Raw genomic sequence first — 26722 nt, forward strand, 5'->3', positions numbered from 1 at the left:
TCCCATCACTGCTCTAGCCCTGAAGCTGGAATTAAAGTCTAGCCATGGTGGGCCTATATGGGAGCGAGGGGGTAGGACTGTGTTCCAATGGATTGGGACTTTTGGAGCAAGTGCAGCTAAGATTGTGCTGACAGTAGGAGTCTTGTTAATAATTACCAGTTTAATTACCTCTCACAATGCTTCACCTGTCCCTTCAGGATTTGTGGTGGGGGAACAGAATTCCCAGGGAATTTATAACTGTCAAGAATGACTTGCATGGAGGGATCCTATTGTACTCGCATCTTTCTCAGCTCCACAAATGCTATTAGAGCACGTGGGTGCATAGCCTGGAGTCTTGGACTCGCCTCACAGGCCTTTGTTGGCTGAAAAAAGAGAACTTTGTGGGATCGTTTTATGGTGTTACCTGCTGGACTTGGAGGCATTTAAGCATTTTCTCTGTTGTGCCAAGCTAGGTGTCGGGCACATTAATTGAAGAGAAGGCATTTATTAGAAAATTGTGTGGGAGAAAATCATGAGAAGTTTTCAAGTCTAGACAATGACAGAGGGCAAGAGACGCACCCAGGATATTTTGCAAATCTGTGGAACCTGGAGTGTTGCAACAGGATGGAAGATTTTGATCCAGAGAAATAGAAAGTGATGGACGATGAAAACTATTAGGCTCATCAGATTCATTCCAGGGGTCTGCAATTCCTCTGTTCATATATCTGCTTCCGGAAATAAGATTAGATATGGAAAACATCTCCAAAGCAGTGGTAACTTTTTTCTTTATTTTAAAAAAAGGGTGCTGGGGTGGAGTATTCCACCTTCCAGTCCAGTTGCAATAGCAAGTTCATAACAGTTCCAGGTCGATGATAGGTGTTTGGTCCGTGACCTACCACTACAACTACTATTTATCATTTCTATCATGCTGAAAGGCATTCACAGCACTGTACATTTGACGGTCTTTGCTCAGAAGAGCTTACAATCTAATTTGGAAAGACAGGACATAATAGAGGTTGGAACACATAGGGAGTGCCAGAGCAGAACCAGCACTACCAATTATGCCTTTTTTTTTAAGAGGACCTCTGCAGAATAGACTAGTAGCTAGTACCTTAACTGAAGTCTGTACATTCCCTTGGCACAGATCAAGTTCCACAGAGATATCTGTCCTGCAGTCTTCCAGGATGAGATCTCCCCAGAGTTGAAGGATAACCTCTACTGAGGGAGACCTGGAACCTCCATCGCAGCAAACACAATCATACGCTTAAGGAGCTGCCTGACCTAACTTTCATGAGCCTTGGCACCGATCCCTCCCCTCCCCTGGTAGAAAATCATCATTGATCCAAAAGGCATCAGAGCTGGGGGGTACATGACAGTGGGACTAAGGATGAGGCGCCACTCAACTCAATTTGTACAAAATTACTTTTCAATTAGTACTGGTAGTAGGAGATCTGTTATGTTTGTATTCTGGGCAGTGATAGGTTTTCCTGATGCCTTTGGAAGAAATGCAAGTATTAAAGCTTTTCAGAGAGTCACAGATTCGGGATAACGCAGGGGCAAAGTTGGCAGAAGTCTTGTATCCAGCCACCTGCCAAAAACTTAGGAGCTAATGTTAGAAGCTGCGCTATCCTTTGAATTTTTCTGCACAACTAGTGCATGGGAAAAAAATCCACAGGAAAACCAGCATGGTTAACGTGCAAATTGTATGCAAACCGACCGGAGCAGGAATTGCTCCTGATGTATAAAAGTGTGCTTGGTTTTTTGACGGGTTTTAATTTTTTTCAGTTTTTGACATCTGAGATGACTCTGGTGCTCCTGCAGTAAACTACAATACTTCACCTCACTCACTCACTCACTCACATCTGCATTATACTGAGCAAAGAAGCACTCCATCTGTTCATCAAATCTCCTCAGTCTGGAGGGGAGAATAGAGGAGCGCTGGCACATTTCCTGAGTCATCTGGGAAGGATTGGAGGAGGTGTCTCAGGTCCTTGGATGCTGTTGCATCCTAATCAGACAGATAACATCAGAATTGCTTCAAGGACACCTGCAGTCTGTGGGCTTCAATGAGGTAAAATAGAGAGCATGACAAGGGGACAAATTTTCCCCCATCCCTGTAAGCTCTGCCTTAACTGCACAAAGCTTGAACACTTATGATTTGAAAGTTTTGAGGCTTGTGCAGATGAGGACAGAGCTTGCAGGAATGGGGCAGGGACAGGAAAAGAACTCATGGGGACGGGGAAAATTTTGTCCCTATGTCATTCTCTAGTAAATATCAGTGTGTCCCAGCATCCACCTGGTGTTTGTTTGGTACCTGGTCCAGAGAGGCGTCTAGTGATGTGATGCTTCTTCTGCCATCTTCTTGGCACCTGACCTCTAGCTCTAGGCCATGATGGTGCCACTAGGGGTCAGTCTGCCACTATTTGGACCAGCTAGCCCCAGTGGGTGGGAGTGGGGGGATCTGATGCTCACTAGTCCACTAGGGAATGTGAGGTCAGGACTAGCTGGTCCAAATAATAGCTGATTGACCCCTGGTGGTGCCATGAGCTCCTCCAAGGTGAAGTGCTGCTCTTAATTAACTTCAGATGAACCTGCATCCACACAGGTTCTTTTCTTCTGCTAAAGATTCTGTATTAGAGCAAGTAGAAAGAAATATAGTAACATAGTAGATGATGGCAGATAAAGACCCGAATGGTCCATCCAGTCTGCCTAACCTGATTCAATTTAAATTTTTTAAATTTGTTCTTCTTAGCTATTTCTGGGCAAGAATCCAAAGCTCTACCCAGTTCCAACTGCTTGGGTTCCAACTGCTGAAATCTCCGTTAAAACCTACTCCAGCCCATCTACACCCTCCCAGCCATTGAAGCCCTTTCCAGCCCATCCTCCCCCAAACAGCCATATACAGACACAGACCCTGCAAGTCTGCCCAGTACTGGCGTTAGTTCAATATTTAATATTTTCTGATTCTAGATCCTCTGTGTTCATCCCACGCTTTTCTATCAATGCCCATTTTTTTAATGCCACAGTAATTTACTGTACCTGGAGTGACTTTTTTTTAGCTTGTGCATTGACTGGCCAAAGAGACAATTTTAAGAGCGTGCTTTTGATACAATTGAATCTCACAGCCGCATTCGATATCGTAGATCATTTATTGCTATTGGTGAGGTTGGAGGATACAGGAATAAAGGGTTACCCATTAAATTGGTTTCACTCGTATCTTTCTGGTCAGTCAAATTGGGTTTCAATTGATCTTTTATTTTTTTACATCAGTTTTTCCTTTGATAAAGAGCCAGATAACATCATATTTGGGTGTTTATTGGGTGCCAAGCGAACCTTTGCCCCTTTTATTTCATAGATCATTATGAGCTGGTTTTATTATCGGAAGAAGATTTGTTCATTGAGGAGATATTTAGACCATAAGGCGACTTGGTTACTTTTGCATTCTTTAGTAATAAGCAGGCTCAATTTATTGAATGAGGGTTTATCAAAAGGTTTCCACACTTTCATATTTTTGTGGGAAATGGAGCGGGAGAAGTTGTAAGAGGGAGTGGCGTATAAATGTCAGGTGACTAGTCAGTCAGGCAAGCCGGCTCACCTTGCAGGTAGAGATATAATTTGCTTTTGAGATATTTAATGAATAGTGTTCAAAAAGTTCCCTCACTTTTATTTTGTTAAAGACCCCTCGTAATTCTTTTATTTGTCGGTCGCCCTAAAAAAATATTTGCAGTTGCTTCAAATTTCCCTGTCGGCTCCTTCATAATGCAAGGGCCTAACCCTTTTGAAGGAACATCACTGGTTGCCTTTTCCTTTTTGTTTAAAATTTTTATGTTATCCCATCGTGCTTTTTGTACAAGGATGCCTGCCCAGCTTCAAGCTCTTCTTATTCCCTATTAGAGAATGACACGGTGACAAAATTCATCACCGTTCCCGTCCCCGTGGATAACCGCGGGAAATAATCCCATGTCATTTTCTAGTGTCTAGTTCAACCTCGGTCCTTCTACACCAGCATTCTTCAAAGCAAAGCTTGCGGGTCAGTGGTTGTGGCCATTATGGGAGCCAAGGATAATGAAGCCATTGTGACATCACTGATGTGATTGGCTCTTAGGCACTGGTGGAATGAGGCATTATGACATCACAATATCTGCTCTGGATACCAGAGACTGTCATTCTTCAGTGTCTATCTCAACCTCGGTCCTTCTACACCAGCATTCTTCAAAGCAAAGCTCGAGGGTCAGTGGTTGTGGCCATTCATACTCTGATTCTTATGTGAGCCAAGGATAATGAAGCCATTGTGACATCACTGATGTGATTGGCTCTTAGGCACTGGTGGAATGAGGCATTATGACATCACAATATCTGCTCTGGATACCAGAGACTGTCATTCTGTAGTGTCTGTTTCAACCTCAGTCCTTCTACACCAGCATTCTTCAAAGCAAAGCTTGTGGGTCAGTGGTTGTGGCCATTCATACTCTGATTCTTCCCTCTCTCCTTAAAGAATGACATGAAGATGGTTTCCCGTGGTTATCCGCGGGGACGGGAACGGTGATGAATTTTGTCACCGTGTCATTCTCTATTCCCTATAACCTTCTAGAAACGTTAAGATCATCTCAGCAGAATTTATTAATAGTTCCCCGTCATAGTAAGCTCGAGTTGGATTCATCACGATGGTCCGCTTTTAGCTATATTGCTCCTACATTGTGGATCCTGGAATCTTCGTTATAAGAGTGTTAAAACTTGGCTTTTGAGTCGGGTCTTTTTAACTTACAATGCTTTTCCTCTTGTATCTCTGGAATTGCAGAACAATAATCTACTCTAAACAATATCCGTCGCCTATCTTTTGTTTCTGTGTAAATAATGGTTGTGTTAAGTTATTACTCTGATGTAGTTTTCATAATACATTGAAATTCACTTTGTTGTTGCTATATAAAAGGCAGTATATCAAATGCCATGAAATAAAATAAATAAATTCTAATACATCAGTCCCTCAGTTAACATAGATGCACAGAAAATGACGACAAAAATATGGTGGGGAAGGCAGGAAAGAAAGGCGAGTCCTGGAAGGGAGGGATAATGGCCACTTGGCTCTCTATAATCTGTTTTATGGAATCCTCCACAATTTGAGTTTCTCTTCCTCTCCCCAGGCTACCAAACAATGCTTCCTCGCCCCTCCCAATGTTCTCAGCCTTCTCCTGGTTCCCTGCCAAGCTTTCCACCATTCTTCACATCCGCTCTTTGTGTCGGAAGCAGAGAAGTACCCACCCTCCCAGGTCTCCATCTCTGGCATCGAAATGTTGTTCAACATGAGAATAATGAAAGTCTACTGGATATGCAGCAGAAGCGAACAAACTTCAGAGAAAAGAGGGGAGGGGTGATATCTACTTTCAGTGGACTTCTGTATCTCTTTAGTGCCTCCCTTCTCTCTGCTTGCTGCAATTCCCATTTCAGTATAGAATTCAAGCAGGTGGTGGTGGAGTGGATGGGCCCTAAAAGCTGAATGTCGGTCCTTTTTGGTTTAACAGTGCTAGTTGCACCAGTATTTCTCGGGCAGCAAGTGTCGGAGGCCAGAAAGCATTATTATGCAGTGAAGATGGCTTGGATGGTTCCCCTGAGCAAGTCTGAAGTATTTGGGAAAATGTGACATTAGTGCTCTCTACTCCTAATCTTATCATTATGCTCCCTCTTCTTTAGCCCCTTAAGCAAAACCACCTTGGCAAGTGCAGCCCTTCAGTATCTCTCCTCTCTTATCTCTCCTTATACACCTCCCCTAGAACTCTGTTTTTATCTGTACTGCCAAGTCCAGACTCCGTTCCTTTCATCTAGCTACCCTGTATGCCTGGAATAAACTACCCGTTTGTCCATCACGCCCCTTCCCTTATATTGTTTAAAAATAGACTGAGAACCCACCTTTTTGATTATAGTCTTCAGTCCATAATAGAGGTCTGCACGGAAACGGGGAACGCGGGAATCCTGCGGGGGTCCCGTGGGAATCCCCCCTCTGGCCCATGGGACTCCCACGGGGACCCCCCTCTAGCCAACGGGACTCCCACGGGGATGGAAGGCTTTGGAAGCAGGGTTCGTCCATATAATATAATGGACATGTCAGCCTTAGTAAAAGAGGGGGTTTATAAGTTAATTACCTGAACAGAAAACAAAAAAAGGGTTCCACTAAAGAGATTCCATAAGGAAAACAGCAGCGCAAACACAAAAGAAACTGGAATTGATGATCCTCTCAGAAGTAATTACTGCTTTTTATGGGGACGGGCGGGGATGGAGGTAATTCCTTGCGGGGATGGGTGGGATTTCTGTCCCCGCGCAACTCTCTAGTCCATAACCTTACTCCCCACTGCTCACCACCCTAGCCAGCAGATTAATCTATCTACTGCCCTGGCAGAGTATGGGGCATTGCCAGAGCTTTGGGGGGGGGGGGGACTGTGATGAGCTTCATATCAAAATAAGTTTCCTGTGCCAGGTCATTCCTTATATGGGTAATCAAGCCCTAACTTAACAGCATGGTGTTGAGGCTGGGCCCATATAGCGCCCTCCTTGCGTGATCGTAAAACCCAGGGCTTGCTTATCTGAGTGGCTGTTGCAGGATCCTGGCAGCTGGAGCTCCTTCCTCCCAAACCCCTGATGCATCCCTGGGCAACTCATTATCCTGTCCCGAAGCTCATGAAACAGTCATTCGGAAAGGTGGTAAATAATAAATTCTTGCCACTGGCCATCTCTTTGCCTACAACTAGCTATTCTCAGTTATCCCAGGTTTTCTTGGATTGGATACGGATCTATCTGTACCACCTCCCAGGGAAGGGGTAGCCTTTTATCCATTTCTGAAGTCACATTTTGTTCCTAGAATGCCAGGCCTTGTCTGGCTCATCCCTGTCTCTTGTCTCACTTTCTCTTTGTGTCTCTTTCTCTGCATAGCCGAGTCCCCCCCCCTTTGTGTTCTGTGCTGTACAGTCTGCCCAAGGCTGATGAATACCCCCTGCCAGTCTAGACCCTCTCAGTGTGCCTCTAATTTAATTACATCCCACTTTGTGACCTGCAATGGGATTAAAGAAAGAGAGGCCAAACCTGAAGATCTCAGTCACAGGGAAGAGCAGAGGCTTTGCAGAACACATCCACCAGCCTCTTTTTAAAATCCCAGTGTTAAGAGTTAAAAGGATGCTACCCCATGCTGTCTGCAGCTCTGCAACACAAAGAAGGGCTGGATCCAGGTCAAGGACAGACAGCTTGAATCAGTGCTTTGATTGGCTGAAGGCATTTTGGTGGGAGGGTTGTGGCACTGACCATTGTAAATGCTGGGATGCCAGTTTCACCAGTTGGGGTTATTCTGCTATTAAACCCAGGGCTGCTGTTCCATTTCATGCAGTTCAGATGCCAAAAAAAAAGGTGCTGCTTCACCATTCCCTCTTGAGGCGGCTGTATATATTAACTTCTGATATGTGCTGGATAAAAGCTGCTTCCTCAATCCAGCAAAGGGGTGGCACAACCTCCGGATCTTTCTCTCTCTCTCTCTCTCCCAGTTACCAGCTCAGACAGGGACTGGCAATACTGGCTGCCACAGTGTTGGAGGGGGGCTGAAACCAGAACCAGCCCTGTGGACTGCGTCGGGAAGGCATCTACACATGCATGGATGCAATGTGATGATGTCATACGCATGCGCATGACATCACCACATTGCATTCTCTCATGTGCAAATGCCCTTCTAGTGTGGTCCTGAGATGGAAGCTTTTCAAAACCCGGACAAAGTGGCGGAGTTTGAAAAGCCGTCTGGACACCCGGACATGTCCGAGTTAATCCGGGCGTCTGGTAACCCTAGATCTGAGATCTCTATTGACCCCTCTGTCACCTTCCAATCAACCCATCCCGAAGGCACTCGGTTTATTTATGAGATGCTGTGATAAAAGCAGTCTGTATCGCTCACTTGCTCTGGGCTCTTTTGTGAGATGGCCTCAGCTCTGTTTACAGCTAAAGGGAGATTTTTAAAAATCCAATAACAAAGACAAGAGCTGTTAGAGGGCTAGAGGGGCCTCCACAACACAGCCAGAGCCTGAATTACAATGCAGAGTAGCAGCTAAATTGGTTTCAGTCTAGGCTGGTCCATTTGCTGCATTTATCTGGTCAGCATCATAAAACACTGGCAGAGCCCAGACCAAGGAAACAGGAGGGGGTACTTCAGTGCGGAAGTGAGGGGCACTGGCAGAGCTGTGTGTGTGTGGGAGGGGGTCCTCGGTGCTGGAGTAGCAGCGGGTGGTGTAGGGCAGGAGTGAGATGCATTAGCTACGTGTGTGGAGGAAGGGTTTTGGTACTGGAATAGCAAGGAGTTCGGTAGGGCAGGTGAGGAGCATTGGCAGAGCTGGAATAGCAGAGGATGGTGCAGGGAAGAGCTTTGGGGGGGGGGGTCTCGGTGCTGGAATAATAAGAGGTGCTGCAGGACAGGAGTGAGATGCAGTGATATTAGTAGGAGCTCTGCATTTTTGCCAAAGCTTGTTCAAATAGTTTCCAGACAACCCTTTCCTTGCTGGGGTTGCTTTCCGCCTTTCCTAATGACAGAGAATGTCTGTTTGGGAAGCTGATACCTATAATGGGCAGCAGTTGTAAACTGCAGACAGCTGCCAGGAGCCTTTTTCACTGTGGCTCCTGGCTTGCTTAAATTGGCCCTGTGTGAGAAAATGGAGGACATAACCCATCCTGCGCTTTTTCTGGCTTGTTTTGCGGAAGGCAGGTAGTCTTCACAATTGGCCCATATGAGTTGGAGCAGGTGTAACCTCCATCCTTTGGGCATATGATGATCAGCCTGTCTTCAGCTGCAGTTCTCACTCTTAACTACATCTTCACATCAAAGTTAGAAGCCCAGAAAAGAGGAGTTTACTCGGTGGCAAAATCCAGCCTCAAAACATAGCAAAGATGGGAGGCACCTGGGGTGGGGGTGGTCCCCCGGACCTGTGCCAGCATCGACTCTCCCTCTGACGTCACTTCCTAGTTGCGGGACCTGGACGTCGTGAACAGCAGGTTGGAGAAGTATGTTGGGGGGAGTTGAATGTGCAGAGAGGAGGAGAGGCGCCAGTCCCCACCAAAATGGCACCCAGGGCGACACCCTCCCCCCCTCACTAATCCACCAGTGCCAACAACTGAACAGTAAATACAACTTAAAAATGGATAACTAGCAGGGAAAACGAACCCATTGGTTGACAGATCGCCTGAGAAGTGGGATGTTCAAACTTGCCCTTCCAGAGATCCTCTAACATAGTAAATGAACTTGTCTCTTTTGATATTTGCTAACCAATTAGCGCCCACTAAACATCAACGCGTGCATGGTAGTCTATGGACGTGCGCTAATCGGTTAGCGCAGTTTAGTCAAAGAGGAAGTAAATATATTTATTTATTAGTTCAATTTTTTTTCAGCCCTAGTCTATATAGACTACTACTGCTAATGATTATTTCCATACGCTGAAAGGCGTACGTAGCGCTATTCATTTTAACATACAATAGATAGTCTCTGCTCAGAAGAGCTTACAATCTAATTTAGACAGAACAATTCAGGGTTGGGGAGATTATGGTAGAGGAATCTAGAGAGACCATATAGTCCATCCACATCTACTAATCTCTCCTATCCCTTCCTCTCCTTCAGAGGTGCCTTTTTGTCTCCACCTCTATCAATATCTTTCTTTAGATTACTTTAGAGCGTGTCTCCTTAATCCTGTGACCCCCTTCATTTCAGACCTGCTTTCAGTTGAGAGCTCCCCCCCCCATATATTTAATAATAATAATAATAATAACTTTATTCTTATATACCACCACAATCTTGCGACTTATGCCGTGCTCGGTTTAAATGTCTTCATTGTATCATCCCCCTCCCACCTTTCTTCCAAAGTGTATATGTTGTCTTTATTTGTTTTTAAGTCCATTATTCTAATTTGTATTTTATCTGTATCTCATGTATTAGCTCACTTTGTTGTGAACCGCCTAGAACTTTTTCAGTATGGCGGTATATAAGAATGCAATTATTATTATTATTATAATAATGACCACTGGCCATTTTAGTAGCCAGCTTATGTAAGATAGAGTCTCTTGTGCCCAGTGCTCCATATGAGGGCTCATCAGAGATTTATAGGGGAATGGGCGACGAGATGGCAGATAAAGTTCAATGTTGAGAAATGTAAAGTACTACATGTGGGAAGCAGAAAACTGAGGTACAACTATACGATGGGAGGGATGTTATTAAATGAGTGCCCAAGAAAGGGACTTGGGGGTAATGGTGGACATGACAATGAAGCCGACGGCACAGTGCGCAGCGGCCACTAAGAAGGCAAACAGAATGCTAGGCATAATCAAGAAGGGTATTACAACCAGGATGAAAGAAGTTATCCTGCCGTTGTATTGAGCGATGATGCGTCCGCATTTGGAGTACTGTGTCCAATATTGGTCGCCGTACCTTAGGAAGGATATGGTGATACTCGAGAGGGTTCAGAGGAGAGCGACACGTCTGATAAAAGGGATGAAAAACCTTTCATACGCTGAGAGATTGGAGAAACTGGGACTCTTTTCCCTGGAGAAGAGGAGACTTAGAGGATATATGATAGAGACTTACAAAATCATGAAGGGCATAGAGAGAGTAGAGAGGAACAGAAAGAGAGAGAGAGAGAGAAATAGAGAGAGAAAGATAGAGAAAGATTGGAGAAACTGGGTCCCTTTTCCCTGGAGAAGAGGAGACTTAGAGGGGATATGATAGAGACTTATAAGATCATGAAGGGCATAGAGAGAGTGGAGAGGGACAGATTCTTCAAACTTTCGAAAAATGAAAGAACAAGAGGGACTTCGGAAAAGTTGAAAGGGGACAGATTCAAAACGAATGCTAGGAAGTTCTTCTTTACCCAACGTGTGGTGGACACCTGGAATGCGCTTCCAGAGGGCGTAATAGGGCAGAGTACGGTACTGGGGTTCAAGAAAGGATTGGACAATTTCCTGCTGGAAAAGGGGATAGAGGGGTATAGATAGAGGATTACTGCACAGGTCCTGGACCTGTTGGGCCACCACGTGAGTAGACTGCTGGGCACGATGGACCTCAGATCTGATCCAGCGGAGGCATTGCTTATGTTCCTATAGAGAGGTACCATCACTTCCTTTTTCATACTGGTGATCCCTCTTCCGTGCACTTAAGCATCCTGACTTTTCACCACTTTTAAGATAATCAGATATGATCATCCTCAACTCCTCCTGTCCTTCTGTTGTGCTCAGAAGTACTTTATCTCCTTGGATTTTCCAGCCCAAATACATGACCCTGTATTTTGTAACATTACATTGTAACTCTCAAATTCTAGACCATTCTTCAAGCTTTGCTAAGGAGACCAGCATGGTCTGCCCACAGTTGTCCCTACAGCTTTTTGTGGGCTACTCTCCTTGCCTCTCATGCTTTTTTTTTTTTCTTTAAAGTGGAACGTTATTCTTAAGTTTCACTGTGTGGAAACACTTCCTACTTTTATTCCATCTTCATGCCAGAGAGATCCTCTGTGTTTATCCCAGGCCTTTTTGAATTCCATCAGTTTTCAGCACTTCCCATGGTAGACTTGGGAGATGCATAGCTCATCCTTGAAATAGATCTACTTGCAGCCTAGACTGAGCACTGTCAGAGATCTGAAGCTGAGTTTGAGGGTTCTCAGCATGCCTTATTTTCCTGATGTTCCTTCATATGTCCTAGATGTTTCTGGGGAGTTAGATCTGCACAGACTAGGAAACCAGAGATGCTGATGCAGTGCTACGGGTGTTGCAGTGCATGCTGGGATTTGCAAGTATAGTCATGCTCTGGGCACTTATTTCTTTATATTCTGGATTGCTGCTTTGTGTTGTGTTAGGGTTATCACACGTCCGGATTTACCTGGCCATGACTTCTTTTTAGAGGGCATGTCCGGACGGCTTTTTGTCTGGGTTTTGAAAAGCTTCTTCTTTGGGACCGCGTCGCCTCCCGAATGACGAGAGCAGGTTGAGGGGGTGGGGCTATGGGTTTGGATTTTATTTAACTAAAATCTGGTAACCCTATGTTGTGTTAATTCAAGGGTTGATATTTAATGCACTTTAACCAGCCAGAAATGGCTCCTGCCTGGTTAAATTGCTTCTTCAGAGCTAACTGGTTATTTTCAGCAGCACAGAAACAGTCAGTTCCTGATGCAAAATTGGCAATTTTGTGGGCATTCGGGGTGGCGGAGTCGGCACTTGACCAATTAAATACCAATATTCAGAACTTAACCGGCCAAGGTCACCACGTAAAGAGACAGCATATAAGTTCGTCTTGTCTTCATGCGGCTCTGCAAACCCAGAAATTCAATACCAGAGCCTGAGTGTGGCCTGCCATTAAATTTCTGGACATAATACTGGCGGCAGTCAGCAAAACGCTCAGTGCTGCGGGCTGAATATTGACCCTCTGGTTTTAGTGTCAACACAGCAGGCAACTGTTTTGCCTGGGATTATGGTCTATAAATTAGAAAAATTGATAAACTGATAAGATGGCTCACAAATAAACTTGCACAATTATCAGTGCACTATATAAGACATACATTTATTTCATTTGTTGGTTCGTTAGGGAAGGAGGAGAGTTTAGATAGCAGAAGAGTGACAAGGGACCCTGGGACGTTGAAGCTCGATGAGGCACAAGTAAGCTACTTGCAGCTTTGGATCCTGAATTGGGGATTGATTGGAAAATTAGTTTCAGTGTTTTAGATGTAGCCATTGAGAAAATTGAAACATTTTTTAGATGGAAGTAAATTTAAAATTGCGCTCCAATTTTAGATTATTCCCGTGCGCTTTTCCTGGGATTGCCTGGGATAGTGGCGGAATAAAAATCACTAATGTAATGTAATGATAGTGTTAAATTAGCAAATATGGTAGCAAGATTGATTACAGAATCATATTCTCCCTCATCTAGACTGATTGCAAACTGTTTGTTTGTCTAATATGGAAGTGTATGCATCAGAAAGGGTGGTAGATGCATGGAACAGTCTCCTGGAAGAGGTGGTGCAGACAAAGACTGTGTCTGAATTCAAGAAAGTCTGGGATAGGCACGTGGGATCTCTTAGAGAGAGGAAGAGATAATGGTTACTGTGGATGGGCCATTATGTTTCTTTAACCATAAAGTTCTATGACATCACAATGCAGGTGTAAAGAGCCTTAGCCAATAGGGAGAGGAAGAGATAATGGTTACTGTGGATGGGCCATTATGTTTCTTTAACCATAAAGTTCTATGACATCACAATGCAGGTGTAAAGAGCCTTAGCCAATAGGGAGAGGAAGAGATAATGGTTACTGTGGATGGGCCATTATGTTTCTTTAGCCATAAAGTTCTATGACATCACAATGCAGGTGTAAAGAGCCTTAGCCAATAGGGAGAGGAAGAGATAATGGTTACTGTGGATGGGCCATTATGTTTCTTTAGCCATAAAGTTCTATGACATCACAATGCAGGTGTAAAGAGCCTTAGCCAATAGGGAGAGGAAGAGATAATGGTTACTGTGGATGGGCCATTATGTTTCTTTAGCCATAAAGTTCTATGACATCACAATGCAGGTGTAAAGAGCCTTAGCCAATAGGGAGAGGAAGAGATAATGGTTACTGCGGATGGGCCATTATGTTTCTATAACCATAAATCTCTGACATCACAATGCAGGTGTAAAGAGCCTTTAGCCAATAGGAAGAGAAGGAGACAGTGGCTGCTGCAGATGGGCAGACTGGATGGGCCATAAAGTTCTATGACATCACAAATCAGCTGTAAAGAGCCTTAGCCAATAGAGGAAGAGATAATGGGCCATTTGGCCTTTATCTGCCATTATGTTTCTAGATAGGGGCTAACAAGTGATTTTGATGTTTCAGTCCCAGTCACGCTCAGGAGTTTTACATTTAATATGTCCCTCTTTGAAAGCTGCATGACTGGTGACAAATTTATTCCCATGTTTTTCAGTGGTAGGACCCACAGCGTGGAATCAGCTGTTATTAGAGATGCAAAAAGAATCAGATTTGATTACATTTAGAAAGAAGCTAAACGCGTTTTTGTTTAAAAGCATTTCAGGGGGGATTTTCGCTTTGTAGGATGATACGTGCTATGCAGCAAATATCCAAGCTGAAGGATATAATGAAGGGCGAAGGTATGCAGTGCTGAGAGTCTTATGTCTTTCTGAATTTGTACCTTTCCATTTTATTGTGCCTGTCACTTGCCTAGAAATGGTGAGCTGAGGAATAAAAGGTTTTCATCATAATAATATGGTCTATTGTGTCTGCCCTGGAAGGTTTTTGGATGTACCTCTCCCCATGCTTCTGTTGTTGGGGTTGTATCTGCCAAGCAGCACAGGTTACTTCCCTGTTATTACATAGTTGAAATGCTCTATGCTTGGTTTGGCTTGACAGGCGGTAGTCATAGCCAAGGGGTTAAGGCTTTAAGACTTGAAATCCATTGGGAACTTCATGTTCTTATATGTGTTTAGGGTTCGGTTGCTGAGATTCAGCATTAACCTATGTTAACATGTTAACGCACATAATTATTCACACAGCTCCAATTATTGGCAATGGGGCCTATTTAGTAATGATGGGTTCAATATTCAAAGCAGTTAAAGGGGACAGGAGGGGCTCCTGCAAGCTTAAATCGCACTCTGGGGCCAGCCACTGCTGTTCGGATGGACAGTGTCGCTGAATAGCCGTACTAAGCAGCTGCAGAAAATCCGGCCATTAGAAGGGTGGTCCAGGAAGGTACTGGCAATGGCTGCCTAGCTCTGCCGGTCTAGCACTGAATATTGCCCCCTTTTCAGGGCATTCACCCAAGATGGGAGTCTTAACAAGTATTTTCCCTTCAGGTTCCATCTCATGCAGACCTGGGAGTGTTGGCTCCTGTAGCTGATGGTTTAGAACAGGCAATTCCGGTCATCAAGAGCCACAGGCAGGTTAGGTTTTCAGAATATCCACAATAAATATGCATGGGATAGATTTGCATCTCAAGGAGGCAGTGCATGCAAATCCATCTCGTACATATTCATTGTGGAGATCCTGAAAACCTGACCTGCGTGTGGCTCTCGGAGACCGGAATTGCCTACCCCAACAACTATGAGGAATTTTCTGGGTCTCTGTGGGGGTCGCTTCTCTTCAGACTTTCGTGGTGGACAATCATACTTTTTGGTGCGTTTGGTACAACCATACAGATGTGTCCCCTCTGTTGGTGGTTGCAATGGAAGAGGGCATGACTGTTCCTCTGCCCCCTCCCCTCGACCGGAGTTGACAAAAGGGTCAATAGAATGTAGCCAGCTGAGGACTTTTGACTTGGCCTCTTAGGTGATCTTACAGAGGACCTTAGGTTAGGAAGAATTGGATATTCTCAGTTTGAGAGTTGGTGATGTATCAGCTGAGGTTTCAAAGGTGTTATGTTTTTTTTTTGGGGGGGGAGGTTCCCAAGTAGCACCACCAGAAGGATCTTGGCAAAATGCAGGAAGAGTGTTTCAAATGGAGATGGCCAGGTTCTGTCATGTCTTGGCTGGGAGCAAGTCCTGAAAACTTTTGCCCTCGTAGGCTAGAGGCGCAGAGATCTCTCAAAGGGCAGGTTAGAACAGGAGTAATGTTTTGATGGGAGGTGTTTTGTCTCCAAGGCTTCAGTGCTCCATCCCAAGAGAGAGTTTACTTTTGAGAATCTTCGGTGTACAAAGATAAACCCTTTGCATAATCCAGCCCTTTGCATGTAGTAATTAAACCTTCTGTTATCATTTAAAGAGCTTTGCAAGTGTGCATGAGATCTTCTATAAAGCTTAGAATAGAGACCCCAGAGACAAAGGGGTCCACAATAGAGAAGGCAGAGCCACCTGACTCGCAGGCTGTTGCCCTTTCCACACTGGTAGGGGGGAGAGGGGGGGTTCTTTCCCTGGCACACACTCTGTCTCTTTATTTCTCCTTATTCTATTATCCCACGGAAGAAGCCTTATGAGATTACCATTTCTTTTTATCCTAGGACGTGTCAGGACAGATATAAGGCCTGTGACTGGGTGAGGCAGCTTATGGGATCCGTCCTGGAAAGAGGAGACTCCTAGTTGTGGCTCTGGAACATTTTAATTTTGTGGTTTTCATTTTTTACCAGTTCCTTTCCTTTTCTTTCTAATTCTCTCCATTTTCCTGTCGCTCTTCTCCCTCCCCATCTCCCCCTTCTTTCTCCAGCCTCAGTACTAACTGCTCTCATTTTTCCTTGCCATGCACAGCTGTGTGTGCCCGCTGGCTTAAATTAGTCCCACTGAATAGAGACAGAAGAAGGGAGAGGGAGGGGAGCTTAAATTATAGAAACTGCCATGCGCCGGTGTTGGCAGGGTTTGGATTGTGAATTTGAAGACAGGCAGGCATTTGGAGAATTACATCAGATTGCTCTTATGAATCGGCCCCTTCCCTGCATTTTTCACTTTGTGGTTAACCCTTTTACCCTACTCAAAACAGACTTTCAATTTGTACTGTGGAAGTGGAGAACCCAAAGACATCCTCACCAAGAGCAGTGTCTACCACAGATGGCTATGCTCCCATGTGTCATGTTAAGCACTGGGGATGCAGTGAAGGTGGGTTGTAGAGCTTCACCTTCCTCTAGTCTAGCCGGAGAACAGAGGATCCAATGCTGTAACAGCTGATTCCTCCACACTCCAGGGTGCTGCTTTCCGGAGCTGGCAGCAATAATTTTGCCAATTTTTACCTAGTTACATTTGATGCTTGCAGTTAAAAAGTATAAAGTCACTTTACCCCTCATTGCCCCAAGTGACTGTGAGCCTGCTGGGACAGATAGAGAAAATGAATTGAGGACCTGAATAAATTCATGTATCCCATTCTGAGCTCCCCTGGGAAAATGGTAGAGAAAAGTGGAAGGGAGCAATTCTTGAAGCTACATTCTACTTGTGGTACTTTAACTCTCTTCTCCACTTTTTGACTTTTACTTGAGTACATTTAAGTACTTTGACTGGTCCCCTCACTCTTTCCTGCATCTGTCAAACAGTTACTTGTAGTTATAATTATGGTTTATTAATATTTGTAGCCTGCCATTAACCAGAGCAGAGAACAATTAAACATAGCACACATTTCCAAACAGATCATCAGATCCCGTGCCATTCCTGACACCAAATCTGTTGGTGGCACATTTATCCAGAGGAGGGGGAAGAGGACAAAAAGAAATGTCCTGATCTGGGACTCTAGGAGGAGAACTGGTATTACTGGGGGAGAGGGATGAAGACTAGGAAATATCCCAATATTTTTTTAACCTTGGTGCTTAAGTGTCCACGTTTGCAATAACATTTTCTTTCTAGTTAGCTGTGGGCCCCACTACTCAGCTCTCCGTTCAGGGGGACCTGGGGCAGTCCACCCTCGGCACCATCTTGGTGGGGGTACTCCCTCCCCGTAACTAGCTCTTTGCCGGCCTGAACAGCACCACCAACCTGCTCTCTCTGATGTCACTTTCAGGTCCCACGCCTAGGAAGTGGCATCAGAGGGAGAGCCGACACAGGTAGCAAGTTGCACCAGGAAAGTTAAAGAGGTATATGGGGAAGGGAATGGGCACATGGGGAAGGCCAGTCTCCTCTCTCTGCATTGCTAGTTTCCTGCTTCTGGTTCTCATCGGCAAGGGCGCAGCCATTTTGCTTGTTAGCATGTTAGGGAAATAGCCCACTCCTTCTGGCTGATCAGAGCAGGCTAATGCATAGTGAGCGCCAAGCTAATTACTATTCATTGAGCCCCTCTCCTACAAAGGAGGTCTGGTGAAGTGCTCTGTACCCTTGGCAGCATTAAGCAGAGGTAAAAGCTCTCACCCCTCCCCCCCCAATAATTTGCAAGCATCAGACATGCTCCATCTTCTTTTAGTAATTCATGTATGTCTAATGTCTCAGTGCATTTTTACAGTTGGTGCCCATACCACAACTAGCTGTAAAGGACAGTCCTTACTCTCTAGAGCTTATTCTAGTCAAGATAGATGGCTTCAGGAGATCATTTCTTCATGAAGTGTATGGTGAGAATGAGGAAAGGTTAACCCACAAATGCTCTTATTTACCCTGGGGCAGATGTGACAGTTAAGAGTTTGTAGTCTGACCCAGGGGCACAGTGTTTTTTGCTGAACACTGCTTTGGTCAATTTCTGGTGTCTTAATAGTGTTGCTCTTCCTCCCACCCCCCAAGCAGCAGTGGCCTCAGTCAGAGTCAGAGTCCAAGAGCATGTTGGAGATTTGCTGATACATTTTACGCATCTCAATTGCATTTGGGAGTCTTGGAGGGGATGCAAACACTTCCAGATTATATAACCCCTTTGTCCCACCTCTGCAGTCAGAAAGGGAAGGAAACACATTTTTTTGTATTTCAAAGCAAACAGGGTTATGGGTGTGTTCGCTGTATACAATGACGCATGAAAGCTGTAAGCTTGGAGTGCCCTCTGGTGGAGACCAGGTAGCATTGCCTGTCCAGGCTGGCTCCAAACCTGAGAATTAGGATCTGGGTATCTATCACCCGAGGGAGGAGAAGTTTGCATGAAATGAGAGAGACAAATTTCAGTACACTGCTGCAAGAATCTCCTTGAATGCTAAACTCTTGTTTTGAGACACATTACAAGGGGTTCCTCTGATAGGAGTGTGGATCCCTCATCCCCTGGGTTTCTATGGAGCTGATCAACAGTAATATTGCAAACAACATGATAGAGCTTGTCAGAGAGAAGGATCTGGTGGGAAATCGTTTGCAAAGGAGGAAAGAGTTTTCTATGGAATTATTGCAAAGTATTTATGTGTTTAATTGATTCATTTTCTATCCCAAAGAGCTCAGAACAGGTTACAGGTTAAACATACATAAATTTCAGTACAAGTTTTTATCCTAACCTGACACACACTAGGGGGTCTAATATTAATATACATAATATACAGTTTAACGGTTACAATTTGCCATAGTTATCCTTACAATACAAGGTTTTCAGTAGAGAATGACACGATGGCTGTTACCTGCCAAAATGGGGGGGGTGCTCACTGCGGGTATGGAGACAAGGCCATCCACCGCCCCATGGAACGCACGCGGCCTCCTCCCTCCTTCCTACCGCATCTATCTGTCTCACTCCCTCCCCCTTACCTTCAAATGCGTTTTAACTTTACAGAATAACATTTTCAAGCCACCGGAAGCCTGCCTGAAGTCACGTGCGTCTGTGGGCAGAAGCTTCTCTGACGCAACTGGAAGTTGTGTCAGAGGAGAAGCTTCTGCCCACAGACGCACGCGACTTCAGGCAGGCTCCAGCAGCTTGAACAAGTTACTCTGCAAAGTTAAAATGCACCGCAAAGGTAAGGGGGAGGGGTGCTGAAGGGCGATGGAAAGGAACAGTCGCTGAAGGGGGGTGGTGAGAAAGGAAAGGAACAGACGCTGAAAGGAAATGGGGAACAGAGAGTGGGGAGAAGACACTGGAAGGTAAGAAAACAGAGATGCCAGACTATGGAGGGAAGAAGATGGATGCCAAACCAATTGGGGGTGGAGGGAGAGATGGAAGGGAGAGGCACAGTAACAGAGCAAATGGAAGATGCAGAGAGAAAGTAGACAGTGGATGGAAGGAATTGAATGAGGCGAAGATGAGGAAAGCAGAAACCAGACAACAAAGGTAGAAAAAAAAATTTCTATTTCTTTTCTTTTTTTGCTTTAGGATAAAGTAGTATATTAGTTGTGTTGATAAAAATTTATAAACAAAGCCCTGCCAGCTGAACATCTCTTTCTCTAGTTCAGCAGCCAGAACTTTGGGAATAAGCTAAATCAGGGCTGCCCAATTCCGGTCCTCGAGATCTACTGGCAGGCCAGGTTTTCAGAATATCCATAATGAATATGCATGAGAGAGATTTGCATACCAAGACGGTAGTGCAGTCAAATCTCTCTCATGCATATTCATTATGGATATTCTGAAAACCTGGCCTGCCAGTAGATCTCGAGGACTGGACTTGGGCAGCCCTGAGCTAAATATTGCAGTACTGAGGCTTGTATAGATACTGTGGGGACGGGGACGGGGCGGTGACGGGGACAAATTTTTTCCCCCGTGTCATTCTCTAATTTTCAGTACAGGTTTTATCCTAATTTGACACACAGATAGTTTACATGTTAGATTTGCCATAGTTACAGTGCAAGATTTTACATATGATTTCTCAGATTGGACCTTTCCAAACTGGATCACAAAACCCGCATTCAAGTTTGTGACCTGGTTGGGCTTTTTCTAGGTGCATCATTATTCTGCACCTCCAGGGGTCACGGCCACACAAAGATTGATAAGCACCGACTAATATGAACTTCCCAAGGTCATCATATTACAATATTCATAACAGTTATCTATGCCCCTCCCAACTCATCCCAAGAACATGCTTGTGAGAAAAACCATGTGTTTAGTTCCAGAATTGGAGAACATTCAGTCCCACATGTAAATCAGCTTTGAGTGTTTGTGACACAGGAACGAGCAAGTAAATAAATAGTGTTTAGCTGTTTTATTTTTTCTAGTCCTAGAGAATCCAGTTAAGTAATCCAGATTATCCCAGGACAAGCAGGCAGCATATTCTCACGTATAGGTGATGCCACCGACTGAGCCCCGGTACGGACCACTTTAAAAGTGCATCGCCACTTTAAGACTTTAGAAAGTTTGCGCTAGCTTGAACCGCACATGCGCGAGGGCCTTCCCGCCCAACGTAGGACGTGCAGTCCCTCAGTTAAGATAAGCCAGCTAAGAAGCCAACCCGGGAAGGTGGGTGGGTTTTGAGAATATCTGCCTGCTGTCCCTGTTACGGTAAGTAACTGTGCTTTTCCGTACGACACTTAAAATGATTACCATTGCCCACAGCCAGCAGTGGAGGGAAACACATATAGCTGTGATGTCATCGCTGGTATTCTTACTGCATCACTGCTATAGGGACTTCTTGGTCAATAAGCAGCAAGTTTGGTTTGTAACTTCCTCAGGTTTGCTTCCGTAAAAATGTTAGAAGTGTGTCCGGTGGCTGGAAATGAAATAGAACTTTATTTTAATGCAAACATTAGAAAGAAAACTCTTGCAAAGTTCACATAGGGATATATCACTGGCAAGCAAACTGGTCTGAACCATAAGAAAATATTACAGCTAAAGCTAAGTCTCCATCTGTTTCCAGGCAGCTCCACGTTACCCTGGAAAGACTAACCTGGGTCTCCTTTCACCCTGTTGCATGCAGGGAAATGTAGTTTGATCTCCCTTCAACACAAGGACTGAAGAGCCACTACATTGGACTCTAGGCAAAGTCCATATGTAGGTCTCTTTTCACTTTGTACCAACCCCAGGATATCCATTTATCCCCTCTGTCCCCAAGCTATCCTCTACCAAGTCATCTCTCCTGAAGTGACTTGGGGAAACTGTGGGCTGGTTCCAAGTGTGATTTGGAGGTTTGGCGGGTCTGTGAGCCGTAGGCATGTGCCTGGTTTGTCTTTGTATGCAGTAGGCCTGTTCTAGTGACATGGATGGGATAGCAGCCCCATGAGCAACAGAGATTTTGTTTTTTTTAACCATGCCTGATTTCTCCTCCTCTTTTGTTTGCAGCTTGCGGCGGGAAGGTTACACAGTGCAGGTGAATGTGAACGATTACCTGGACATTTACTGCCCACACTACAATGAATCCGGCCTTGAGCACAAGGTGGAACAGTACATCCTCTTCATGGTGAACTACGAGGGCTACCGGACCTGCAACACAAGCCAGGGCTCTAAGCGCTGGGAGTGTAACCGTCCACACTCGGTCCACAGCCCCATCAAGTTCTCGGAGAAGTTCCAACGCTACAGCGCCTTCTCATTAGGCTACGAGTTCCATGCCGGTCACGAATACTATTACATCTGTAAGTATGCTGCCTAGGGCTGGTAGGTTCACAGTCTTCCTGGCCTGCTCCTAGGGCTAAGAGAGTGAAAGGGGGGAGGTTCACCAACAAGCTCCGATCCAAGGAGATTTGCCATCATTGCAGATAAGGACTCTAACTTCCTGCTTCTGGTAAAAGCAGATGGGGGGGGAGGGGAAGCATGAACCTGAATAATATTTACAGCTTTAAGTAGTAGTAGTAATTTGCTTCGAAATTGAAAATGAGGACACATGCAATTGTATATAACAAATCAATAGGAGAAACCTGGAGTGGATTAGCCAGACAAAAGAAAAATTGCAGATCAGGCAAATTTGTTGCAAGTCCATCGAAACCACTTATTTTTGGGACCCCCTGATGAAGACACGTTGATCGAAACTCAGACCGTACGCAACAAATTGTTTGTCCAAATAAACTTTGCCTGCTTCTTATACATCTGTCTGCAATTTTTCTCTTGTCTTTGTTTCACTGAAATCCTGTTAGATTTGGTTTTGTCCAAAGTGGATTAGCCAGAACCAGGTCAGTATCCTCAGGGGATGCAAACTTTCTCACAGCTTTGAATGGAAAAACTTGGTTTTTGCTTTAGTCCTACTGAAGAAGGTGGCAGTGGGATATGGGAGGCAGCTAACCCCAATCTGCCAGATAAGGCCTTCTTGTAAGGATGAATCGGGCCTGGGTGTCCTCAAAGGTCCATTCAGCCCTTCCATTTTCCGTAGATGAATAGTTGTGAGATCAGAGACCAGGGTGAATCTCTTCATAAAGGCAGTTATTAAATCCCAATAAATCTAAAATAGTGCAACCTAGTTGCATAGGGAGTGAAGTTTTTTTTTCCAAATCTTTTTAGTGGGAAAACATAATTTTATCTGTGGAAAAAGGACCAACTGAATATTATCCCCCTCCCCTCTTGCTTAGGTAAATTATAGCATAAGTTGGAGATCCAAGCACTAGGATTACAGAGAGAAATGCCCCGTTTTACAACCAGACCAATTTTTCAAAGCAAGCCCCTGTCAATGCAAATTCAGTTCAAACACCCTGGCCAATGATTAGTTCCACCAGAAAACTGGACCCCAAACAATCTTTGGTCAGACTCTCTCTCTTACCTATCGGGTGTAAGAAATATTTACCACAAAAGAACAAAAAGCAGTGCGCAGTTCTCACAAAAATGTAGATCATGGAAAAAACAAGTGGGAAGGACGCGGTGTCTCCAACTTTTATTGAGAGCATGAAAATTCACAATGCAAGGCGAGTTCGTTTTGAAAAAAAAACGTAAAACTTCACAGGGGCTCAATAAACAAAAAGCTAAAACACCGGCAAGCCTTTTTGGAAAACCTTTCATACGCAGACAGGTTAGAAAGGCTGGGGCTCTTCTCCCTGGAGAAGCAGAGACTCAGAGGAGACATGATAGAGACTTACAAGATCATGAAGGGCATAGAGAAGGTGGAGAGGGACAGATTCTTCAGCCTATTGGGAACCACAAGAACGAGGGGACACTCGGAGAGATTGAAAGGGGACAGGTTTAGAACCGATGCTAGGAAGTTCTTTTTCACTCAGAGGATGGTGGGCACCTGGAATCCGCTTCCGGAGGTTGTGATAGGACAGAGTACACTACGGGGTTTTAAAGAAGGATTGGATAAATTCCTGAAGGATACGGGGATTGAGGGATACAGGTAGAGATAGGATTATGAAAGGATATAGATAGAAGCATAAAGGGTTTTAGACAAGGATCACCTTACAGGTCATGGACCTGATGGGCCGCCGCGGGAGTGGACTGCTGGGCGTGGTGGACTTCTGGTCTGACCCAGCGGAGGCAACTTCTTATGTTCTTTTGAGCCCCTGTGAAGTTTACATTTTTTTCAAAATGGACTCGCACAACGGTAGTATGATTTCATGCAGGCTAGCCTTCTGTACAGCGACCTGAGACTCCTGAAGAAGGTAGTTTTGCTGTACCGAAACACTTGCAGAGTTGAGTCATGTATTATAGAACTGTATTCCTGCTCTCAACAGAGAGATTTACCCCTGTGAACTATTCCACTAGGGGGCACTGCAGCTATGAAAAGGAATGCATGCAGGGACATGGTATAGGCAAATGTGCAGGGACAAGCAGTACAGCAGCACCACATGGCACAGCCTGCGCACAGGGTGGACTACAAACAAAGGCAGTGCAGGGGCAGCAGGAACGGCCCACGGTACAGCCATTGCACAGGCAGCATGCTAACCAGTCCAGCTCTACAGCTCCTCCTAATTTCTCATCTCTTTTTAAAAGTAATATTTTCTGTCCTTTTTGTCTCTTTCACCCTTCATTTTGCCTTTCTCTTGGCTTTGCTCTGTTTCATCCTGTTCCTCCACTGTTTGAAATCTTTTATCGTTTGCATGTTTTCTGCCTGTGCAGTATCTGGCAGGTATGTGGGTACTTGGCACTGTGACAAGAACGTTTTGTGAAATCTCTGCCTGCCTTTTCCACCTGAGACACAAAGATTTCCTACAAAATCTGGCCCCAGGAGGCAATTTAAAGATAGGGGGACCAACCCCTGCATTCTCTTGGCTTTGTATTCCTAAAGAGGAATTTAGGAGCATCATTTTTAATTCTATTACTGTGTGAAGTAGAATTAGGGACTAGAGAAAAACACGATGATAAAATTCATCACCGTTCCTGTCCCTGTCTACAGCAGCATTCTTCAATGCAAGGCTTTGAGGGTCAGTGGCTGATTCTTGCGACATCACTGATAAGCTTGGCTTTCATTGGTGGAATAAGACATTTTGACATCACAATATCTGCTCTGGATACCAGAGACCTATTCTCTCTTGTCTATCTCAACCTCAGTCCTTCAACGCAAGGCTTGAGAGTCAGTGGCTGGACCCACTCATACTCTGATTCTTCCCTCTCTCCTTAAAGAATGACATGGAGAGGGGAACGGTGACGAATTTTGTCGACTCCGTCACAGAGTATAAGGAAGACGCCTCTAAGTTCTTGATCTGTTTGGATACTGAGTTTTAAGATCAGGGAGGGGGTAGTTCACACTTTTATTTCATTTGATATACTGCCACAGAAATTCCGATAAAAACATTTTACTAAAAGAAAAGGAACTCCAGACCCTAAACAGAAACCACCCTAAGAGAATCCCATCCCTAATTCACCATGCCTTCTCCCTCTGGCAAAGAAACCCCAAAGATCCACAATCAAAAAAGGCACCCTTATGTGTAACCTCTGTGGCCCTGATTCTATAAAATAGGTGCGTGCCAATGACCGACAGGCGCAGCTTCCAGAATTGCGAATCCCAAGGGACACGAGGTGCTGGAATTGTAGGCCAGGCTTTTACAGACCTACATTTCCGGTTCCCAGGATCCTTCCTGAATCGTGGCCAGTGGAGCATAGTGATGCCGAAGTCTGGCGCTGCCCTAACCATGCCCACTTTCGGGCTTTGGCATCGCTAGCACCAGGGACCAAGACACCGGTCCTGGTGGCCACGTAGCAGCGGCTATTTTTCTAACGAGAGTTTAATTGGGTCTTAATGGCATGACCAATTATCACGCTACTTAAACCCAATTGAGTTAGATGGTGGCAGAGCGGATACCGCTGTCTAACTCTCGGCAGCTTTTGTAGAATCTGGCCATGAAGCAATACATCAGAGCCAGAGCATAGGGCCCGATTCTGAACATAACGGGAAATACAAAGTGAAGGTTGACCAGAGGATGTTCTGGTCCTGCTTTGTGCACTGGATTTCGATGTGCCCTTCCTATTACTTTATTTCCAAAGTTGCTCTTTCAGATCCTATCTAATCTTTTTGATAGTCACCTCCCTCTCACTTGGCTTTTTCAGCTTTAACTCAGTAAAGCAGTGTTGTTGAGTGAGCTGCATTCTCCTTTTCTCTTTTGTCCACTGGTCATTTTTCTATTTATCCCCTTCCTTCTGTCTAGTTTTCCCCCAAATGATGTGCAAATTTAATTCTGCTTTGTTTGTTTCTGGATGTCTGCTTGGATTTGTAAACTGCTGTGATGGCCATTATATTCAGATGGCAATGTACCAAATGTTCAAATCCATAAATAAATCAATACATCGTGTTCTGTTTCAGCTACACCAACACACAACCACCGACGAGCATGTCTGAGGATGAAGGTGTTCGTGTGCTGTGCCAGCAGTGAGTACCAGCTCAACTTCCTTCTCTTTCATTGCCAGATATTCTAGTATGCTCTCCTGGATAAGTGACTCGTTCCCATAGCTTGGGCTAAGCCAGTGTGTCTCAAACTTTTTTTAGCTCTGGTACACTAAACGGAGCAAATGTTTTTCTTGCGGCACATTATAATTAAAATTGCAAAATTGCAAAAACCAACAAAAAATTAAATTTGAGAGTTATTTATTTAAAGTTCTTTGAGCTATGTATGGGTAATTGTAATAGTGGTGAAACTAAAGCAGATAGAATAGAATTGCTAATCAATGCAACGAATGTGCTTGTTTTTGAGTGCAAATTAACTCAAAACGCTGCTTGATAGTTGACAAGCAAACATGCATTTCATCATCCACCATCTGCAGTTCTTTTTTTTAAATTTAATTTCTGTCAGAGCTGAAAATCTAAGTTTGCAAAGATAAGAAGATCCAAATGGTAACAAAGCCTTGATTGCTTTGTTGTTCAATTTAGGATAACTATTGCATAAAAAATAAAAATAAAATTACTTGCCATTAGCTTTCAAAGACCAATCACGTCAAAGAATGATGCTTGTCTGGGTGGTTGTATCCTTTTGTACACAGACACTCATAAAAAAAAAAAACCACAAAAGGAATTGACCCCAAAATATCCACAAAAAAGAAAATCCAGAGAAAACCAAACAAAACTCTGTGGAGTGACGATGTTCCCAAATGGACTTTATTTGAAAGTATCAAAGTTCCAAAGGTCCACTGA

General features: G+C 44.5%; 1 protein-coding gene and 1 long non-coding RNA gene across 4 annotated transcripts in view; one reads left to right on the plus strand and one right to left on the minus strand.

Annotated features, from left to right (window-relative positions):
- Positions 1-26722, plus strand: part of EFNA3 (ephrin A3) — a 127443-nt gene that overhangs the window by 93428 nt on the left and 7293 nt on the right. For all 3 annotated transcript variants that reach the window (XM_033923436.1, XM_033923437.1, XM_033923434.1), the window contains exons 2-3: positions 21523-21812; positions 25898-25963. In XM_033923436.1, the coding sequence (XP_033779327.1) occupies positions 21523-21812; positions 25898-25963 (356 nt within the window). The remainder of the gene's footprint in view (positions 1-21522; positions 21813-25897; positions 25964-26722) is intronic.
- LOC117349837 overlaps positions 19985-26722 on the minus strand; it is a 93955-nt gene continuing 87217 nt past the window's right edge. The window contains exon 3 of the long non-coding RNA XR_004537193.1: positions 19985-20953. This is a non-coding gene — a long non-coding RNA (uncharacterized LOC117349837). The remainder of the gene's footprint in view (positions 20954-26722) is intronic.

Source organism: Geotrypetes seraphini, chromosome 16 (genome assembly GCF_902459505.1).
Source record: "Geotrypetes seraphini chromosome 16, aGeoSer1.1, whole genome shotgun sequence".
In the NCBI taxonomy this organism is placed as follows: domain Eukaryota; kingdom Metazoa; phylum Chordata; class Amphibia; order Gymnophiona; family Dermophiidae; genus Geotrypetes; species Geotrypetes seraphini.